Source organism: Populus alba, chromosome 18 (assembly GCF_005239225.2).
Source record: "Populus alba chromosome 18, ASM523922v2, whole genome shotgun sequence".
NCBI lineage: Eukaryota > Viridiplantae > Streptophyta > Magnoliopsida > Malpighiales > Salicaceae > Populus > Populus alba.
Window position 1 is genome coordinate 3,383,645 of NC_133301.1, and position 20,759 is coordinate 3,404,403.

General features: G+C 35.7%; 3 protein-coding genes and 1 pseudogene across 3 annotated transcripts; all 4 read right to left on the reverse strand.

Moving 5' to 3' along the window:
* Positions 1–52: 52 nt before the first annotated feature.
* On the reverse strand, positions 53–2,196 carry LOC118051277 (protein NRT1/ PTR FAMILY 1.2-like). The gene is made up of 2 exons (XM_073406406.1): positions 2,028–2,196; positions 53–1,907 (listed from the first exon to the last, which is right to left on the reverse strand). The coding sequence occupies exons 1-2, from the start codon at positions 2,133–2,135 to the stop codon at positions 1,365–1,367; spliced, it is 651 nt and encodes a 216-aa protein (XP_073262507.1). The 5' UTR covers positions 2,136–2,196; the 3' UTR covers positions 53–1,364.
* Positions 622–1,062, reverse strand: LOC140954305 (protein NRT1/ PTR FAMILY 1.1-like). The gene has a single exon (XM_073406378.1). It carries the CDS (start codon positions 1,060–1,062, stop codon positions 622–624), a length of 441 nt encoding a protein of 146 aa, XP_073262479.1.
* Positions 2,197–8,290: 6,094 nt separating the features above from the next.
* LOC118051275 (protein NRT1/ PTR FAMILY 1.2-like) lies at positions 8,291–10,913 on the reverse strand (annotated as a pseudogene).
* Positions 10,914–15,240: 4,327 nt separating this feature from the next.
* On the reverse strand, positions 15,241–20,732 carry LOC118051182 (protein NRT1/ PTR FAMILY 1.2). Its single transcript, XM_073406380.1, has 3 exons — positions 20,460–20,732; positions 16,234–16,436; positions 15,241–16,144 (listed from the first exon to the last, which is right to left on the reverse strand). Exons 1-3 carry the CDS (start codon positions 20,730–20,732, stop codon positions 15,247–15,249), a joined length of 1,374 nt encoding a protein of 457 aa, XP_073262481.1. The 3' UTR covers positions 15,241–15,246.
* Positions 20,733–20,759: the final 27 nt, after the last annotated feature.

Below are 20,759 nucleotides of genomic sequence, written 5' to 3' on the forward strand. Positions count from 1 at the left end.
TTTAGTTTTTAAATTAACTTAAGCAGACAATTGAATTGCATTTTCTTTTCATGTATATTATTTTTCAAAAACAAATTACTGTACATGAAATGAGCTTCAGCAGCCAATACCCCCCTGTTTATCCCAGTCTATATCTCTCGGATTAGGCATGTTTCATAATTTTTGGATCCCATGTATTGAAGGATATATAAAAAATCTAGCTATATATATTTGTTCAAAAAGAAAAATTGCAGGAGAAAATATACTCCAGTCATTCTGAAGTAATGGTAAACCTAACCCCACTCAAGAAAAAGAAAAAGAAAAAGAAAAAGAAAGATATGGTAACCCTAACCCCATTCTCAAGAAAAAGAAAAAGAAAAAGAAAAAGAAAGATATGGTAACCCTAAACCTCATGGTAATCAATTTTGTTTTGCTTCTACTCCAGCAGACGCTCCTCCTTGTCCTCGGCAGGTCCATAAGCCCAAAAACATACAAGATAATATACAAAATTAATTATACTCAAGACAGTGATCAGCCAGTAATAATCATCTAACCGACCCTTGTTAAGATTACTTGACAACCAGCTCTCCTTCCCTCCTGTGGATGTAACCCTGTCCACAACATCCACCAAACCACTCCCTATCAGATCAGCCACCGCGGTTCCGAAAGTGAAAGAGCCACCGCAATGGTAGACATGCTTTTAGGGAACTGAGAGTAGTAGAATTCTATCTGTCCAATTGAATTAAAAGCTTCAGCCAATCCAAGCAGGATTATTGGTGGCAAAAGCCACACTACTGACATGTTCACCACACCGTCTGGTTCGTCTTCTAGTCCTTCCTCCATAGCAGTTTTCCTTCTTATGGTTTCTACTACTGCTGACATTGCCCTTGCTGCAACTGGGACTAGCAAACCAATTCCTATCCTCACTTTAGGACTAAGCCCGCCACGTGGCCTGCCGGTGAATCTTGCTAACAATGGCAACAGAATTCGGTCATAGAAGGTTAGCCAGATTGTGAGAGTGAGAACCAGAAACACATTGAGGGATCCTGCTGGAAGTTCAAAATTCAAGATGTTCCTGTCCATGGTAACTGCTTGGAGCGTGGCAAATGAGTTTTGGTTCAAGTTGATATGCATCATGATGCCTGTAGTCCAAATGGGGATGACCCCAAGCAGAGCTTTCAGTGACTCTACCTGATCAACTGTGCATAGCTACCATGGATTTGAAGCTGACCCATCAAGATTCACATCCCTATCAGGATCTATTATGATACAAGCTCGGTTCAGACACCTGCACAAAGTGTTGAGAAATATTAAGGAGGGATGATTTGGATAGTCAAGCATCGAAGAAAAACTCCGAGTCATCATTATGTTAACACTGGTGTACCTTAATTGTCAGCAGGGACCTGTAACTCAGAGTCATCACTGTGGTAATACTGTTCAATGCTACTGTGAGATAGATTGAGCTTTCTGTTCCTGAATGCTGCAACCACAACTTGAACAAAACCTGTAAATAAGCTCGAGGAGGTCTTCCCTATGATGTACTGGTAAGAACCCACCAGAAACATTAAAGCAGAGAAGAACATGAGAATTGCAGGAACGGCAAGCCCAACTTTCCAACCGAGGTTATCTTGAATGTAGACAATAACAGTAAACGCTATAATTGTCGATAATCCTGTTGCAGCATTATACCAATTAAAGAAACTCTGCAAGACACTCTCATTGTTGGGGTTCTCTTCGTTGTCTTGGTCTGCGTCGAAGGCAATAGAGCAAGGCCTAATGCAACCAGCTCCGATGGATATAAGGCCGAAAGAGAAGAATAACATAGCCAGTTGGCCTGCTGTAGCTGAGCTGCACGTATCGGTGAATCGGTCACAAGGTGGAGGTTGCAGTTGTGGTATCATGGCAGTTAACCAAAGAAGAATCATCCCCTACATGAACAGAGCAGATTAAGAGGTCAAGACTCAAAACCCCTATCCCCCCCCCAGAAACTTCGAAGCAAGGCCAACAAAGAAGAAACTCGGTGAATATGATAGCGGGAAATGACTCACAAGAAGGCTCCAGAATGATCCGTCCCATGAATGAATCGGAGAGGAAAGCTCCGAAGATGGACAATCCATTAGACATAGCAGACCATAAGAAGAGAATGGTCGACCCATTTGCAGCCTCCAAGCGATAGTTATTCATCAGGTAGAATATCATATTTGGCATCAGCCCATAGCTAGCCACCCTCTCAAACGCCTCATTAACTATAGATGCACAGGACAGGAAAACAAATAACCCAACTTGATTCAACAGAAAACAAAGAACAGAAGGAGGAAGAAACTTAACAGTAGACTCTGAAGATTACCTATGATTAAGGGCATGGTCCTTAGGCCACCCCTTTTTTGGTCCTTGTCCTTCGGAATGAGAACCATCGTCTCCTCTGCAATTGTGTTTTCCATTTCTTTCCTCTCTCTAACAGCACACTGCTATTACAGGAGTCCATACATTTGAAAACATAAAAAGAAAGAAAATTAATATAAGAAAAGCTAAAAGGGCAAACAACTATAGCTTTTCTCATATAATATTGCTATAGTATTTTTCCTATATTATTTTATTTTTTCCTTAAATATGTGGTTTTTTTTTTAACTTTTTCTTTTTTTTTCTTTGTTATGTTTTTTTTTTTCAAAATTATTTTTGTCTATTTTGTATTTTTAATATTGAGATTGAAAATTTAATTTTGTAATTTTTATTTTTTATCTTGAGATTAGCGTGATTTGCGGATTTGTCGAGGTAATTTAGGTTGCCCAAGCTTGTGGATTTGATGTGTTTTTTTTTTTTAATAATTGAATTTGGTTTTTTTATAGTATATATTTTTTTTCATATTGTTAAAAGAATAATTTTAAAGAAAAACCATATTATTAAACTTTACGAAGTAACACAAATTAAAGGATGTGGGAAAAGCCATTGTTCACCCAACACTCATTGCATTATGGATTACAACAGTAATTGGTTTTTTGTTTTTGTTTTTTTTTTTGTTATGATTTTTTTATCAAATCTATTTTTGTCGATTCCATCATTTAAAATTGATATTGTTAAGAATTTAATTTTGTAATTTGCTTATATATATATATATATCATAAATTATAAGTTTTAAGTTGCTTTATAAAACATATAAATAGCGTTGATAATTAATTAGATATGAAAATAAAAATTTTGAGAACCATTAAGGAATGTGAGTATTTAATTGGCTAGTTAAGAGAATTATGTGATAAAAAAGAATAAAAGAATAATTAACTATTCCTAAAATGCCATAAGAAAGGAAAGAAAAAATAAAACTCTAATTGAATTGTTTTATAAGATAACATAAGGGAAAGAGGAAGAAAAATCACATCGACAATAACCACCAAATGTTTGTAACTTAATTTTTCACCTTTATAAACATGCTTGCTAACATTAGTAAACAATTTTGAAATATAAAGAGGAGGAATGACTATAGAAAGAAAACTCTGTCAATTCCAAGAAGAAAATATTTATGCAACTAAGATACATTTAGGTGGTGAATAACAAACATAATTTATTATTATTTAATGTGATTATGCTTAGAATAGAAATAGAAGTTTCCTGGGACATATTTATAGTGTTTCTTCCTAATGTTATTGTATTTTTTTTCAAAGAATAAATATACATATTACCTATACTCTAAATTGTGTGGGAAAAATCTATAATATTTTTCCTATTTTGGTATTGGAAAATGCACTTTTATATTGATTGCCTTAAAAAAAAGGGTAAAATGGTTATTTTATAGGATATAAATGTCAATGTATAATTGTTGGATAATGTAAATGGTTTTTCATAAACTTTTTGGACTTGGAAATACTACATTGCCCTTGAATAAAAAAAGAAGAAATGCGTGATGCTTAGAGGTGTCATGGGATTTTTCAATTTTTTGCTTTAAGAGCTTTTTTGTATTTCCACACATGTTTTCCCTATTATTATCAGATGTTCTGGGGGTATTTTTGGCATTCCACACATGGTTTTTCTTCTTCTTCTTCTTCTTCTTCTTCTTTCTTCTTCTTCTTCTTCTTCTTTTTTTTTTTTTTTTAATTTGGGGTTTAGGAGGGGTTATTTTGGTTTTACAATAGAAAAAAAAGCTACAGACACGTGCGATGTAGGTGTAGACGTGTAAGGTGTCCCGTTGCATTCAGGTGGCACGTGTGACCTTTTATGGCTACAAAAAAAATGTCGTCCATGGTGTTTTTCAATTCCTCACGACAGAGTCAACCATGCTAGGTGGCACGTGTGAGTCTATTCACGCCAGTTTTCTCCCAATTTGGTTTTCTTTATTTCTTTCTTTTCCTTCCTTTTCTCTCTCGAATTACATGTTAGCTATGTAAACAATTATACCAGCCCTTAAATTTCTTTCTTTCTTTATTTAGTCCCTCTTCTCTTAATTGAAATTATTTTATTCACATTGATTATTTCTAATTAGATTTTATTTTTAATTTTATCCCTGGTCATTTGATTTTGTTTTTAATTTTTTTTATATCAAATTCGATCCTTATTTTTTTAATTGATATTTGGTTTGTTTTGAATCATTTTCTTGATTGATTTGTTTTATCAATTCCATCCCTAAACATTTATTTTCACTTAATTTTTATGTCAAATTTGGTTCTAATTCTCTTAATTGCTATTTATGAATCATTTTCTTAATTGATTTGTTTTTTTTTTTCAATTACATCCCTAAACATTTAATGTCATTTAATTTTTATGTCAAATTTAATCCTAATTCTTTTAATTGCTATTTTTTTTTATTGATTAATTTGTTTATCAATTTCATCCCTTAATATTTGTTTGATTAAGAATCTTGTTTTTTTTATTTTTTTGGGTTTGTCTTTAATGGGATCGCTCCAATCTCATGACTTAGGTCATAGATCTAAAAGATTAGTCTGAGTTGACTTTAGTATTTTTTTTAAAGCATTTATTCTCAAATATTGTTTTACAAGTAGTTTTTTTCGTTTTTTATTTATTTATGGGGTCATCCTAATTTCATGTCTTAAATTATGTGTTTGATTTGTTAACCTGGGTTGGCTTCTAGGTTCACTCGAGGCTTTTTTTGTTATCCTTTTATTTTAATATCTTTCTATTATATCGGCAAGTGTCCATTCCTTACATTTTATGTTCGTTTTAAGTTATTTGAAATTGTTTAACCCGGTCAACTCAATGATCGAAGTCTCAAATTTTCTTTGAGTTCTTTAGAAACATTAGCGTCGTGATTTTTTTTTTATGTTCAGGATAATATTTGCCCACCCAAAACATAACAATTAACCCAGGTTTTGAAGACTCACCTGGTTTTTTTATCCTTTATTTTTTTTTGATGATATTGCTTTGTTGTTTTTTACTAATTTTAAAAATAACTCAAGCTATCTTGAATTTTAAATTCATCATTTTTGTTAAATTTATAACTTCTTTTAAAGGGAGTTTGATTTTAAATTAAATTAAATTATTATTATTATTTAAAAAATATTTCATCCAACATGCCACCATCTTCATATTTGTTCTTAATATTTTCTTAAGGTTTAGAAAAAAAAAAGCTCACATACACCAAGAGTCGGATCATTTTTTTCCTAACTTTAAAAAGATATTGAGATGTTAGGAAGTCTGAAATTTGGTGCTTACTAGAAAAAAAAAAAAAACAGTTTTTAGATACTAAAATTAGAAACATATTAGGTGACATATTAAGATGACGATATATTTAATTGATCTAGACTAGCCATGGTTAATCTATAAAAACCTGAGATATAAATTAAATTAATCAATATGATATGGGCTTAGGATTCTAACTTCATTATATTTGAAGGTGCTTGTGAGGCATAATTTCATCTTCCATGATTTGTTTGGTGCTTTATATAAATTAAATTTTTTTTTAGGGATAAAAAAAATATTTTATGGTAAAAGATAAGTTTTGCGTCAAAGAAAAATACATTTTCATTAGATGAAAATCTTGGCTTCGAATATCAATGAGTGAAAAATATACATATGTTTCTACTCCTTTTACAATATGCCTTTTAATTTATTTTGAGTTTATTGGAAGTTATTTTTATGAGTTTGGCATGCCAAAGAGACCTTGTGAATTAATTGCTAAAAATAAGAAATTCTGCATTTTATGTTTTGAAGCTTCTTGTGACACGTTTTTCACCAAGTTAGAGTTTCTGAATGAGAACGTGGGCTTAATCTAAGTCAAAGTACACATGTCAAGCTTTCCAGTAAGATATTATGGAAAAAATATGATCTCATTTGGATATCTAATTAGACTTGCAGACTCGGGTCAAAATCCTACTCGCAGCAGGATTCTCTGCTTTCACGTTACATATTTAAAAGGGAATATCTTGAGTTTCAGATATGAAAATCAGGCGATTCAAAAGCTCAAATTCATTTACACATCCAGGACAACAACTTTCATGAGGATTCTAAGTTAGATAAAATCATTTTGAAGGCCAAACTCCGGACGCAACCTGAATGATGAGATGGGTCTCCTGATCTGATCAGGAAACTAATGGTGCCAAGCATTCCATTATGGTTGAGAGTTTGACATAAAAACAGTGGGCCTTAGGACCCAATAAAGATACAGATTAAGCCTTTAAAATGCTATGAATGAATAAATATAGCTAGGATGGTCGGATATTGCAAGAAACCAAGTCAGAGACAAAGTTTAAGTTGCAGTAGAGTTGGAATTGCAACAGAGTTGTGACAACAACATAATCAGTTTTCAATATATATTCTGAGAGATTGATCCAATCTTAAGGATTAGATAAAGAAGTAACGAATTAAGTATCATGACGACTTCTAATTAGCCTAATAATTCTGATGAAACTCGGCAGCCAAGAGAGAGGATAAATAGAGCAGAACATAGCTGAAACAAGGTTTGAAAAACATTTCTTTCTTCTTTGTTTTTGGTAATTTTCCAGCAACTATGAACTAAACTCCTAAATTCAGTTCAAGAGGGATACACATCATGTACATTAGCAAGTTATGAGAAGTAAAGTTATCATTGTAATTCTTTTAGATTCAAGTATTAATTTTTCCTTGTTCAGAATTATGCTATTGATTAATTGTTATTCAAGCTTATTGAATTGTTTTGAGATGGCTTGTATGCTTTCTAGTTTCTTTTAATCCGTAATTGTTGTTATAGACTAGAGTAAGAAGCAAAATAATTAATTTGATTGCTGCAACTCTCATCTTCATTTATTAGGGAAGAATAAACTAAGCTAATTTGTTAAGCTTTTGAACATTTGCTTTAGAATAAATGCACATATTTTATTCCTAGACCACTTCCAAATGAATAAAAATTGCTTTCAATATTACATTTGCTTGATGATAAGAAATTAATTAGAGAGCTTTTTCTAATTAATGTACTCGTAATTTCATTGATTCCCCTCAGCTTTAAGGGATATCAAATTTATTTACTTGACGTGAAAGAATATTTTATTTTACATCAATAATCAACAAAATTATAAAGAATAGATGTATAGAGCCTTGAACTAATTTAATGACATCAATTTATTATTTTTAAAAATTATTGTTTCTTGAAATTTTCATTAAAATCCCCTATTCTTTCTCATTTCAGTATTTTGTAAGGAAGATTAAACGAAAATTCCCCTGGGTTCGACCTGGTTTTCATGGTCATACTATAAATTTATTTTGTTTGTGATAATTAAGTCATAATTATATTTTGGTGGTTTCGACAACCCACTAAATATCAAGCTTATCTATATTTTATTTTTCCTAGAAAGTTTTATTTTTATTTTTCATAATTTCATTAGTGTGAGTGCTTGCCCATAATAGAGTAGGTTGAATTGGAACTCCATTCATTTTGGTTGGTGGTTCTTAGTTGATTTAATTAAATGAATGCATGAGTTTCTCGATTTATGATTATGTTTTTTTTTTTCTCAAAAAAGCATTAAAAAAAATGTGTTATCATATTTTAATAAAAATAATTACAATATAGAGGCGCAAGTTAACGATTTATTTAGTTCTTTTTAATTTATTATTTGTATTTTTCCCTTAAAAAACATTAAGAACATATCTATTTTTTTTTAATTTTTTTGCTAAATTTTAAAAATATTTTAACATGTCAAATTATATTATTTATTTAGGAAACAATCTAAAGGTTTTTTTGAGGAAGAGGACCAAATTGATCATTAATAAATAAAGCTAATTTTCTAGATCTTCATGCTAGACAAAGATAATTTATCTTCACATTTGTCCCGATTAGGGAGGTGAATTTGATATGGTGCATAGATTGTCTAGTGTGCACCATATGACCTTGAAATAAATGAAAATAATCAAGAATTGGAATATTCATAAAATAGACATAGCTGTTTATTCAAGACCTTTGAATTTCCTTCCAATCATTCCAAAGTGGCTATCATGGACAAAGATGAAGATCCAGCTATAAACCATACATGGAATCTAACACAATTCCACCATTTTTAACCACTAATCCTCATCTGTCAAGGCTTCCCCTCCATCAGTAGCATTGCCTTCTTGTCCCTTGCAAGGACCATATGCCTTGCTACAAGCACGATAATATATGAAGTTAGCCAAACTCAAACCAGCAAGAAGCCAATAATAGTAATCGTAATGTCCCTTGTTAATGTTGCTTGAAAGCCAACTCTCCTGATCGTTTCCCTTGAAGAAGTTGCGGACAATAGTTACTAGCAAACTTGCTATCAAGTTTGAAACAGACAGTCCCATCTCGAACAGATTGGAGGCTACACTAGACATGCTGTTGGGCAATTCAGTATAGAAGATCTCATTCTGTCCAATGCCACAGAAAGCCTCAGCAAATCCGGTTATGGAAAAGTATAGCAATAACCACAATGCTGAAATGTGCAGAACGGAATTAGGGTCATCATAAAATCCTTCTTTGATCGCAGTTTTTCGCCGAACACTCTCTATAATTGCCAAAGCTGCCATGGCAGCAGAGGATGATAGGATGCCAATTCCTATTCTTTGTTTTAAGCCGAGGCGAGTTGGTTTTCCCCTGATTTTTGATGCTAGAGGGATGGCTACACGATCGTAGAGAGCAATCCATATTACTGAAGAAAATAACTGAAATGCAGTGAAGGAGCCAGCAGGAACTTGGAATTTTGAAGTAATGTGCCGGTCCATAGTAGATGCCTGGAGGACTATAAAAGAGTGTTGGAGTACATTTATAGACATCAAGACCCCTGTGGACCATATTGGGATTACCTTGATCAGTGATTTAAGCTCTTCCACTTCATCTACTGTACAAAGACTCCATGGATTTGAAGCTCTTCCATCTGGGATCAAGTCTTCTATAGGATTTCTAATGACGCAAGCTTTGTTTAGAAACCTAAGACAAAATATATGATACAAAACAAATTAATACTTTTTAGGAGTCATTATAGAATCCTGACACAATAGAATCCTATTGAGGTAAATCTTGGATATAAGACGGAAATTAATTTTAGGGCACAAAGTTTTTGAGCATATAATGATACCTTAATTTTTCAGATGGGACGAGAAGTCTTGATCCTTTCCTATGATGATACACATCATCTGTGACTTGGGATGATAATTTGATACTTCTATTTCGAAAGGATGCCACCAAAACTCGAGCAAATCCATCCAGCCAAGCCTGCCTTAGCCTTTGACTTGACATAAATAGGGGAGATAAGCTAAGAAGAATGAAAGAGTTGACAGGATCATGAGCACCACAGGAATTCCAAAACCCACCTTCCACCCCAAGTTATCTTGAATGTATAAAATACAGGTCATGGCAAGGAACACCGCAACCGAGACTGTCGCATAGTACCAGCGGAAGAAGCTCTCTAATATTCCAGCACGTTTGAGGCTGTCCCTCTTGCCCAACTGATCAGCGCCGAAGGCCAAGGACGATGATCTTATGCCGCCAGCTCCAATGGCCATGAGGCCTAGAGAAGAATATAAAAGCAGAAGCTGCAATGTCGATGCGGATTCGCAACTGTCATGAAATTGGACACAAGGAGGTGGTCTTGCTCCTGGAATTATAGTTGTTAACCATAGTAGAATCACGCCCTGTACAATAAAATTAGGTTGATTGCTGCTATTGTGAGGTTGGTATATAGACTTGGAGTTAGTACTCTCTTTTCGATTTAGATGAATAGTTGGTCTTCTTTTCAATCTCACAATTCCATATTTCGAGAATTAAAACAATATTTTGAACTTGAATCTCGTTTTGATGCAATGAGAACTGTAAATTCATGGATTCCTTTTTTATTTCTTAACTTTTGTTACAAAACCTTAGTTATTGGAATAAAAAAATCTCTAATTTTTTTGACCCTTACAACCGAGTAATCTCTCTCTCTCTCTCTCTCTCTCTCAATATGCACCAGCTTGAAGGAAATCGTCCATAAAGACAACCAGCAAACCCATCAATGGAGATTTCTCCCGGTGAAACTTTGTGATGTAAGTATCTCTTAAGTGACGACTATCAAAACAATCATGTGGTAAAAAACTCAAGTACATTCGATCCCTAATCTTCTTAACGATCATTGAATTAAAATCCTAAAGGGAAAAACAAAATCAATAAAATAAATCGGACATTTTTTAGGTGTAAGATTCAGTGGTTGTTAAACTATTGTACATAGGATCAAACCCTTCTAGCAAGCAATCTCAGTGAGAATAAAAAGGGATTCAATATTTTCTCTCTCTCTAACTTAACTCGATGATACGCATAACAACATCAACCAATTAACAGATGGAAAATGGACAAAATTAATCACAATGTAGAAGAGCAAAGGTTATTTATGTAGGATCTAGAATTTACCAGAAGGCAAGCAATACATCCAAAGCTGATCATGAAATACCGGCCCACATAAGTATCCGCAAGAAAAGCACCGATAAATGGCGTAAAATTCGTGGCAGCTGAATGAAGGTAGAGTATTTGTGCACCATTGACAGCATCAATACCATAAAAGTTATACTCTCTTGTCAAATACAGTATCAGGTTTGTCGAAAGCCCATAATTTGCCAGCCTCTCAAATGCCTCATTTACTATGACAAGTTACATCGAAAAACATATTCTGTGAAAAGGATAATCAGAGCATAATATACATGATTGTTGTTTTTTCAATATGTACGTACCTATGATAAATATCAAGGCTCTTAAGCCACCCTTAGTAGTACTGCTTCTCAAGAGCGCTCTTTGATTTTCCCTTTATGAACTAAAGGATCTTCCATTTGCTTCTTCTTGGACCCTCTTCTTGCCTGAGGGAGTATCACTGTTGAAACTGAATCTCGCTTAATGCCCAGGCTGTGAGAGAGGGCAGGGTTGCCTTTTGCCACTCCATCATATGCTGGATATTCTGTTGCCCTGTCGGGTGGGTCCCCACGATACTGGTACAGAAGAACCAGCTACATTCTATTTAAAACAAAGCAAGAAAAAAGAAGAAACGAGGAATCATGGATGTTTTTTAATAGGAAAGTCATTTCAAGGATTCTTGATCCTAAAGCCAAGGTTGGCTTTGGTTAATCTTGTAGTTTTCTGCACGTTAGCATACAGTGAATAGCAGTCCAGCCTGAACTAGAAAACAAGAGAAATGGAGAAAATTGTGGGTAGGATTTTTGAGAAATGGAATTTGTATATTCAACTACGCATGTGATCTTAGAATGGGATAGTATATATTTCAAATTGAAATGGTTTTTTTTTTTTTTTTTTTTTTTTTTTTTTTTTTTTTTTTCCAATTCCTTTTGCCTCTGTAACCCAAGAGTTTTTCAAAATAGGGGAGGTACGCCATCCATTTAAATAGAAGTTAATTTTTGTTGCAGCCTCAAGTTGGTTCAAGGAAGACTTTTCATTATATTTCCACTACTTCATAAATAAAGGATTTGACTACACTTAACTTCATGATTTTTTCCTTTACATTACGTTTTTCAGGCAATAATTTATAAATTATAGGTAGAACATTGTGAAAATAATAATGGAATTACTGATAAATAATTTTTCGAATTATTGTCTAATGACAACAACGAATAAATATTTTTATTGAAATTGAATAAATAATAAATAATTAGTTGAGACCAATTATTTATTAATTTGATTTATTATTTCATTTATATTTTGACACAACCTTGAAATTGTGTATAAATGATAATTGATTATTAAATTATGAAATCATTTTTAATTACTAAAGATTGATGAATTTTTAATTGATGGGGTTATGCTATTAATAAATATTATTATCAATATTATATATATATGTTTCATTAATACATGCATGATCGTTCTTGATTGTAATAAGATTCACTCCAAAACTTGTATAAAAAATTATTATAAGAGGGTGGATGCTTTTACTATATGTTTTTTTAAATAATTTTTTATTCCAAAAATATGATTTGAAGACAAAGAATAAATGTTCATGTGTAAAGTTCCAAAAACTGTAACGCACCAAAATTTAGATGCAATACAGGCTGTTTAAAAATGTCACATTCATGAAAATATTGACATTGTTTTTACAACTCATAATGAAACAATCCTCCATTTTTATATTGATCTCCGATTCAATAGTTCCTTTCTCATCTTCACTTTTCAATTAAGCTAACCTTTTAAACACTACATATGTTTTTTTTTTTTTTTTTTTTTTTAACAATTTTCACTTTGTTAGTCTTCATGAGATCTTCTTACATGATACTTGATATTTTCTCTCACATTTTTGATCATACTTACCATTCATTCTTATCCACGTGATAATGAATTTTATATTTTAATTAGCCTTTCATTTAGGATTGCCAACTAAAATTGTCTATAATATGCATTGGCGAGATGGAATATCAAATAATATCTATCTTATCCTGGTGATGTTTGATATACTTCAACACATTAAAACATCCATTTAATAACCATTCTCTTTTTTAACCTATTTTACTCAAACAAAATTCTTTTCCTTATGAAACATACATATACCCTTCTAGGCCGGCCCCTTTCATAGTACTAATAGTTATCAGGTTAAATTGATAGATTTACTCTATTAAATGAAATTTTAACAGAGTTTATCCTATACAGGACCTATCTAAAATCTAATCCATGCAATAACCTATATGAAAAATCAACATCACAATTACAATCACTCATCACTATATAACACAATCCATTAGCCATCTCTGATCTCTAGGATCAATTAAAAAACACCCCCTCTTATATGGATGGCTTAACTATTTCTGATTAGTAGTCTCCCTTTTATAGATATAGATGGCTTAATCATCTCCGAACAGTATTCTCACTCAGGTTTGTTAGCTTATTAATTTTTTAATCGGTAGTCCCACTCATATGACTGACTTATCAATTATCCGCTCATATGGCTAACTTATTGATTACTAATCAGTAGCCCTCATAACTCACTAATATGATTGATTTATCAATATCTTTTATATTTCTTTGATTTCCGTTTGGGATGTAGCCACAATAACAAGAAGCTTAAAAGTAACATTGTTTTAATTAGAAGGACAAGCTGGGAAAAGGCACTGCTGCCTCTCCTGATTAAAAAAGGAGATACAAACATCAATTATAATTTTTTGCAGTCTCACTAATCGATATTCATGTTTATTCTTCCAGTTCATCTTGAGATTTGGTACCCGTTCCTGTTAGAAAAAAAACCTATTGGTTATAGATGGTTGTTTTCTATTAAGCATAAGCCAAATTGTATATGAGTTTGAAATCAAGATATTAGTGTTGTTTATAGTCTTGGATTTCGTGTGCAAGTTGGAAAAGGAACTTTACACTTATTATTAAGAAATATGGATATGAGCATAGCAATGTCAATCACCCTCTATTTCTAAAGAGGTATAATGGCAAATTAATGGCACTCATAATTTATGTAGATGATACAATTGCCATTAACAATAATGAAGGAATTTGATATGAAAGATTTGGAAGGGGGATGAAATATTTGATGCATCTACACACACAAATCAAGGAAATAACTCATCATACAATATTTTTACCCTAAAATTACTTGGTAATTGAAAATGTACGAAAGGATAAGCTAAATCAGTTCTCCAATGTGAATAGTTTTGGAAAATAATGATAATAATTTCATCTAACAACAACAACAACAACAACAATTGTTATTATTAATTAATAGGTTCCGAAATCTCGTAGATGAAAGAGATTTCTAATATCACTAGAAATACAGCTTATTGTTCATTAATTAATTGTTTCAATGTTATGAAAAAGTCAACAACTTACTTTCACAAGAGTGCACCGTCGCCAATACGCCGTGAGTCCTGATCACCTCAATCCTATATATATATATATATTAAAGAATATATTATATGGGTACCAGGAGCCGTACCATCAATATATATGTAATGAAAATGCAAAACGGGGGAAAACAAAAGCTTTACCAGGTTTGCAGAGACTTTGAACAAGAACCTGTAGGTGCTGGGCGAAGCTTCTCTTTTCCGCTTCCTTTCTGCTCTTTGTTCCTTCTTTTTCTTTGTCCTTCCTGTTTTGTTTTCTCACGTTTTGTCTCTCTCTCGTCCCCTCTGTGTTTTTTCTTGTTTTCGTGCATCCTCTCTCTGTTTTTGTTTTCTTTTGCTTTTCGTTCTCTCTGTTCTTTTCTGGCTTTAGTTCCTCTGTTTCTGCTTCTTTTCTTTCGTATTTTTTTTCTCTAAAGTTAGTTCCTGTCTATGTTCTTCTCCGTCTTCTATGTTTTTCTATTCGTCTTTGTTGTTTCCTCCTTTGTCTTCTGTTTTTTTTTTTTTTTGTCGCCCCTGTGTTTTGCTCTCAGTCCCCCGGTCTACCTCTGTAGTAGTAGCATCAATATATATATTCCTTGGTAATAAGGGGGAGTGTATATATTCCTTGTAGTAGTAGCATCAATATATATATGTAGTAGCATGAGGGGAGTGTTGGTGTAAGGCTAGGAATATGTTAATTTAGTTTTCTCGTAAATATAGGTATCAATGTAAATAGAGCATCTACACAAGCTAATCAAGGAAATAACTCATCATACAATATTTTTACCCTGAAATTACTTGGTAACTAAAAATGTACAAATGAATCAGCTAATATATATATTGATGGTACGCCTACTGGTACCCATTATAATATATATTTTTTTGCTTAAAAATAAATACCAGGAAATTGTGAAAATTGAAAAATGAACACACTATCTTGAAAATTTCTAAAACCATCTTTCAAGGTCTATATGAAGCAATAACCTCACAGTTCTCTTACTGTATATGGTAAGCACGAACATACAAAAGATCCTGAACGTTAACTTAAACTACATCATCATCATCATCATCAATCAATCCTTCCCTAACATCTCCAGTAATGCCCTGTTGTCCCCCCTTACAAGGACCATAAGCCTTGCTACAAGCAAGATAATAAATGAAGTTAGCAAAACCCAAACTAGAAAGCAGCCAGTAATAGTAATCATAATGTCCTTTGTTGATGTTGCTTGAAACCCAACTCTCTTGATTTGCTTCACTAATAAACCCACGAACATTACTTACTATAAAACTGGCCACCAAGCTTGCAGCAGACAGTCCAATACTAAAAAGATTCGAGGCCACGCTAGACATGCTTTTAGGCAATTCAGTGTAGAAGAGCTCATTCAGTCCAACACCATTCATAGCCTCAGAAAATCCAAGTAAGAAATAAAATGGCAATAACCACATTGCAGACATGTGCGTAACCGCGTCAGGAATATCTGAAATTCCTTCCCTGATTGCAGTTTCTCGTCGCACCCTCTCTATAATTGCCAGTACTGCCATGGAAGCAGCCGAGCCCAGAATCCCATTTCCTATTTTCTGTTTCAAGCCGAGACGTGTTGGTTTTCCCGTGATTTTTGATGCTAGAGGGATGATTACGCGATCGTATAGAGCAATCCACGTTGTTAGAGAGAGCAACATAAATGCATAGAATGATCCAGCAGGAATTTCAAATTTCGAAGTGATATGTCGGTTCATAGTGGATGCCTGGAGTAATAAGAAAGAGTTTTGACAAACATTTACAGACACCAACATCCCTGTCGACCATATTGGGATTACCTTTATTAGTGCTTTTAGCTCTTCTACTTGATCTACTGTACAAAGACGCCATGGATCTGAAGCTCTTCCATCTGGCATCAAGTCTTCTTCAGGATTCTTAACCACACAAGCCTTGTTTAGAAACCTAGGACAAGATAAGACAAAAGGAAATCCTTAAAGGAACTATCATATATAAAATTACCTTCTTAAGTGCTTCACAGGTAGGTTAATTACCTTATTCTTTCACTTGGCACGACAAGTGCAGATCCCTTCCTAAGATGATACAGCTCATCCGTGTCAGTTGAAGATAATTCAATCCTTCTCTTTCTAAAGGAGGCCACGAGAACTCGAGCAAATCCGATGAGCCAGCTTGCCTTAGCCTTTGGCTTTGTTGAATTAAACTCAACCTCTAGATGGTCAAGGAAGGCAACCACCAGCTGCCACCGACCAGCCACCAACCGACCAGCCACCAGCCGCAGCCGCCAGCCGCCCCCACAGCTGCCACAGCCGCCAGCCGCCTTCACACTTGAAGGTTGAATTTTCTTGTTTTGATTTCGTGTATAAATAGAGTGCCCAGCTTATGTTATATGTGTGGAGAGAATTGAGAGGAACACTTGAAAGAGAAAGAGAGAGAGAGGGCGTGTATTTGTTAAGCTTTTGTGTTTATTTGTAAGCTTCGGTTTTGTGTAATAAAACAGTGTGTTTTATCCCCTCTGAGTGTTTCAAAGCCACCACCAGTGGTTTCTCCCACCAACAATTGGTATCAGAGCCCCGTTCATCGGAAAACAGAAGAGTTTTGGGGTATATCCGAATTTTCAAAATTGTCAAAAACAAGTTTTGATCATTCCACAGTGTAGATCTCATCAATACGAACTCACTGCCGCAAGAATCAGCCTGATCTGAGGAGGAGGTAGCTCACACGCGCCTCCTGAAGATTCTGCCCAGAAGACCACGCGCAGCCACGCGCGCCAGAGGTTGAAGACGACTGACGTGCACGCGCGCCATATTCAAGCCGCGCCGAGTCCTAGCCGAGCCGCAAGCCGGGTCCAGCCGAGCCACAAGCCGCGCCGCACTCCGAGCCGAGCCGAGCCGCGTTCCAGTCTGCGCCAAGCCGCGAGAATATTCCCCAGAATATTCCCGGTTCAACCCAGCGAACCGCCCGCCGTACAGAATTGGTTTTTGGACCGGTTCACCCATTTTCTGACCCGATTTCAACAAAGTCAGACCGGTTCCCTACTATTTGGACCATTCCGGATCGATCTACAGTGTCCGTGTGGCCAAATTCGGCTCCCAAAGAGGTGATATAGTCATTCCAAGTGCAAAATGGCTATAGAAGGTACACATACACTCATCCCTAAGCTGACCAAAGACAACTATGATAGTTGGTGCATCAGATTGAAGGCATTCCTTGGGTCACAAGAGTGTTTGGACATTGTACAAACTGGTTATGATGAACCAGAGTCCAAAGAAGAGAAGATGCTTTACAAAGAGGCTTCAGAAGCAAGCCTTTGAAAGTCAACAGAAAGAAGGACAATAAAGCCAAGACCATCATCTACCAAGGTCTTGATGAAGATACATTCGAGATCATAGCTTCCGCTGAAACATCACATGATATATGGGAGGCTCTCCAACAGAAATACAAAGGTGCTGACAGAATCAAGAAGATTCGTCTTCAATCTTTGCGAGGTGAATTTGAGTTATTGCAAATGAAGTCCTCGGAGTCTATTTCTGATTATCACACAAGGATTATGGTGATCGTCAACCAGATGAGGAGAAATGGAGAAGCCATCATCGATGCTCGAATCACTGAGAAAATTTTGAGATCCCTAGATCCAAAATTTGATTTTGTTGTTGTCGCAATTGAAGAGTCCAAAGATGTGGACAAGTTGACAGTAGATGAGCTTATGAGTTCTTTGCAAGCTCATGAGCAGAAGATCGTAAAGCGAAATGGAGATAAGGCAATTGAGCATGCCTTACAAGCAAAGTTGTCCCTCAAGGACAGATATGAGCAAGGGGAGACTTCATCAAGTGGCTACACCACTCAAGGAGGAAGTCAACAATCCAGAGGAGGATTCCAGCAATTCCAAGGAAGAGGTTCTTGGAATACAAGTTTTAGAGGAAGAGGTGGCAGAAACACCACCAGAGGAGGCCGAGGACAACAAGCATTCACTCCCAGAGAAAGAGGAGGCGGTTACAATAACCGTGACAAGAGGAATATCAAATGTTATAGTTGCAATCAGTTTGGGCACTATAGCACTGAATGCCGATGGAAAGCTCCGTTGGAGATACGTGAGCAAGCCAACTATGTAGAGAAGGATGATAGAGAAGAAACTGCATTTCTTGTCCAACAAGGACTTGATAAGAAAAAGGAGGACATATGGTATCTAGATACTGGAGCCAGCAATCACATGTGCAGCTACCGAGAGTTATTTAGTAATCTAGATGAGACCAAGCAAGGTCTAGTTACTTTTGGAGATACCACAAAGGTTCCATTCAAAGGTAAAGGCAACATCCCAGTCAAGATGAAGAATGGCGATTCCAGCTACATCGCCGATGTGTATTATGTCCCAGCCATAAAACAGAACCTACTCAGTTTAGGTCAACTTTTGGAGAGAGGCTATACTTTTTACTCGGAGAATTGTCATCTGGCAATTAGAGACAACAATTGGAGATTAATGGCATACGTGAAAATGTCCAAGAATAGGATGTTTCCTTTGAACATCCAGTATGATGCAGCAAGGTGTTTGAGCGCCATCACCAACAATGAAGAATGGCTTTGGCACCTGAGGCTTGGACATCTGAATTTCACGAGTCTGAAGATGCTAGCAAGCAAGAAGATGGTCAAAGGTTTGCCTCACATTGATCATCCAGATGAAGTCTGTGAGAGTTGTGTCCTCAGCAAACATCACAGATCCAGTTTTGCTAAAGAAGTCAACTGGAGAGCAAAGAGGCCACTGGAGTTAGTACACACAGATGTGTGTGGCCCAATCACGCCTATGTCGACTGGACAAAATAGGTACTTCCTCACTTTTACTGATGATTTTAGTAGAAAAACGTGGATATACTTTCTGAAGAGGAAGTCAGAAGTATTCAATTGTTTTAAAGATTTTAAAGCAATTGTGGAGAAGCAAACTGGTTATACGATCAGAACAGTAAGATCTGATCAAGGAGGAGAATACACAGCCAATGACTTTGAAGCCTATTGTACACAACAAGGCATCAGACATCAGACAACGCCAGCCTATACACCACAGCTGAACGGTGTAGCAGAAAGGAAGAATCGCACGATTCTTGACATGGCAAGAAGTCTGCTCAAAGCAAAGAAACTGCCCAAGCAATACTGGGCTGAAGCTGTATCATGTGCAGTGTATCTACTGAATCGCTGCCCAACCAGAAGTTTGCAAGGAGTTACTCCAGAAGAAGCATGGAGTGGTCACAAACCAAGTGTTACTCATCTACGAGTCTTTGGTTGTGTGGCATATGCAAAGATCCCAGATGCAAGAAGGAGAAAGCTCGATGATAAGAGCGAGAAATGCATCTTTGTCGGATATGGTGAAAGAAGGATGGGATACAGACTGTATAATCCCATCACGAAGAAGGTGATTACAAGTAGAGATGTTATCTTTTGAAGAAGATAAATCTTGGGCATGGAATGATGATCAAGAAGCAGTCAGATGGATCAACACTGATTTGATCCTTGAAGGTGAAGAAGTACCAACAGTACTTATAGAAGAACCGAATTGTGCCGCAGCTGAACCACAAAGTCCGGTGTTTATACCAGCAGCTGAACCACAAAGTCCGGCACACAGTTTCCCTGTATTCAACAGGAGGAACACACCAGGAGCATCATCATCAACACCACCATCAGCATCCTCGTCAGAAGGACCAAGAAAGATGCGGAATCTTGAAGAGTTGTATGATACCACTCAGGTCATGGAAGATACAACTCTGTTTTGTTTCCATGCAGATAAGGACCCACCAGAAAAGAAGAAAGCAATAGGTGTCAAAAGGGTCTACAAGCAGAGAGAAGGCATTGAAGAGAGAAGTGTTCATGCTTGGCATGATATCTCTCGATTGAGTTTAAAGGGGAGATTTGTTGAATTAAACTCAACCTCTAGATGGTCAAGGAAGGCAACCACCAGCTGCCACCGACCAGCCACCAACCGACCAGCCACCAGCCGCAGCCGCCAGCCGCCCCCACAGCTGCCACAGCCGCCAGCCGCCTTCACACTTGAAGGTTGAATTTTCTTGTTTTGATTTCGTGTATAAATAGAGTGCCCAGCTTATGTTATATGTGTGGAGAGAATTGAGAGGAACACTTGAAAGAGAAAGAGAGAGAGAGGGCGTGTATTTGTTAAGCTTTTGTGTTTATTTGTAAGCTTCGGTTTTGTGTAATAAAACAGTGTGTTTTATCCCCTCTGAGTGTTTCAAAGCCACCACCAGTGGTTTCTCCCACCAACAGGCTTGACATAAATGGGAGAAGCCAAGAAGAACGAAAGAGTTGACAGGATCATGAGAACCACAGGAACTCCGAAACCCACCTTCCAGCCCATGGCCTCTTGAATGTAAACCACACAAGTCATGGAAATAAATACAGAAGCCGAGGATATAACATAGTACCAACTGAAGAAGCTCTCTAATATTCCAGCATGTTTAAGGCTGTCCCTCTTGCTCAATTGATCAGCACCAAAGGCCAGGGAGCATGATCTTATGCCACCAGCTCCGATAGACATGAGGCCCAAGCAAAAATATAGAAACAA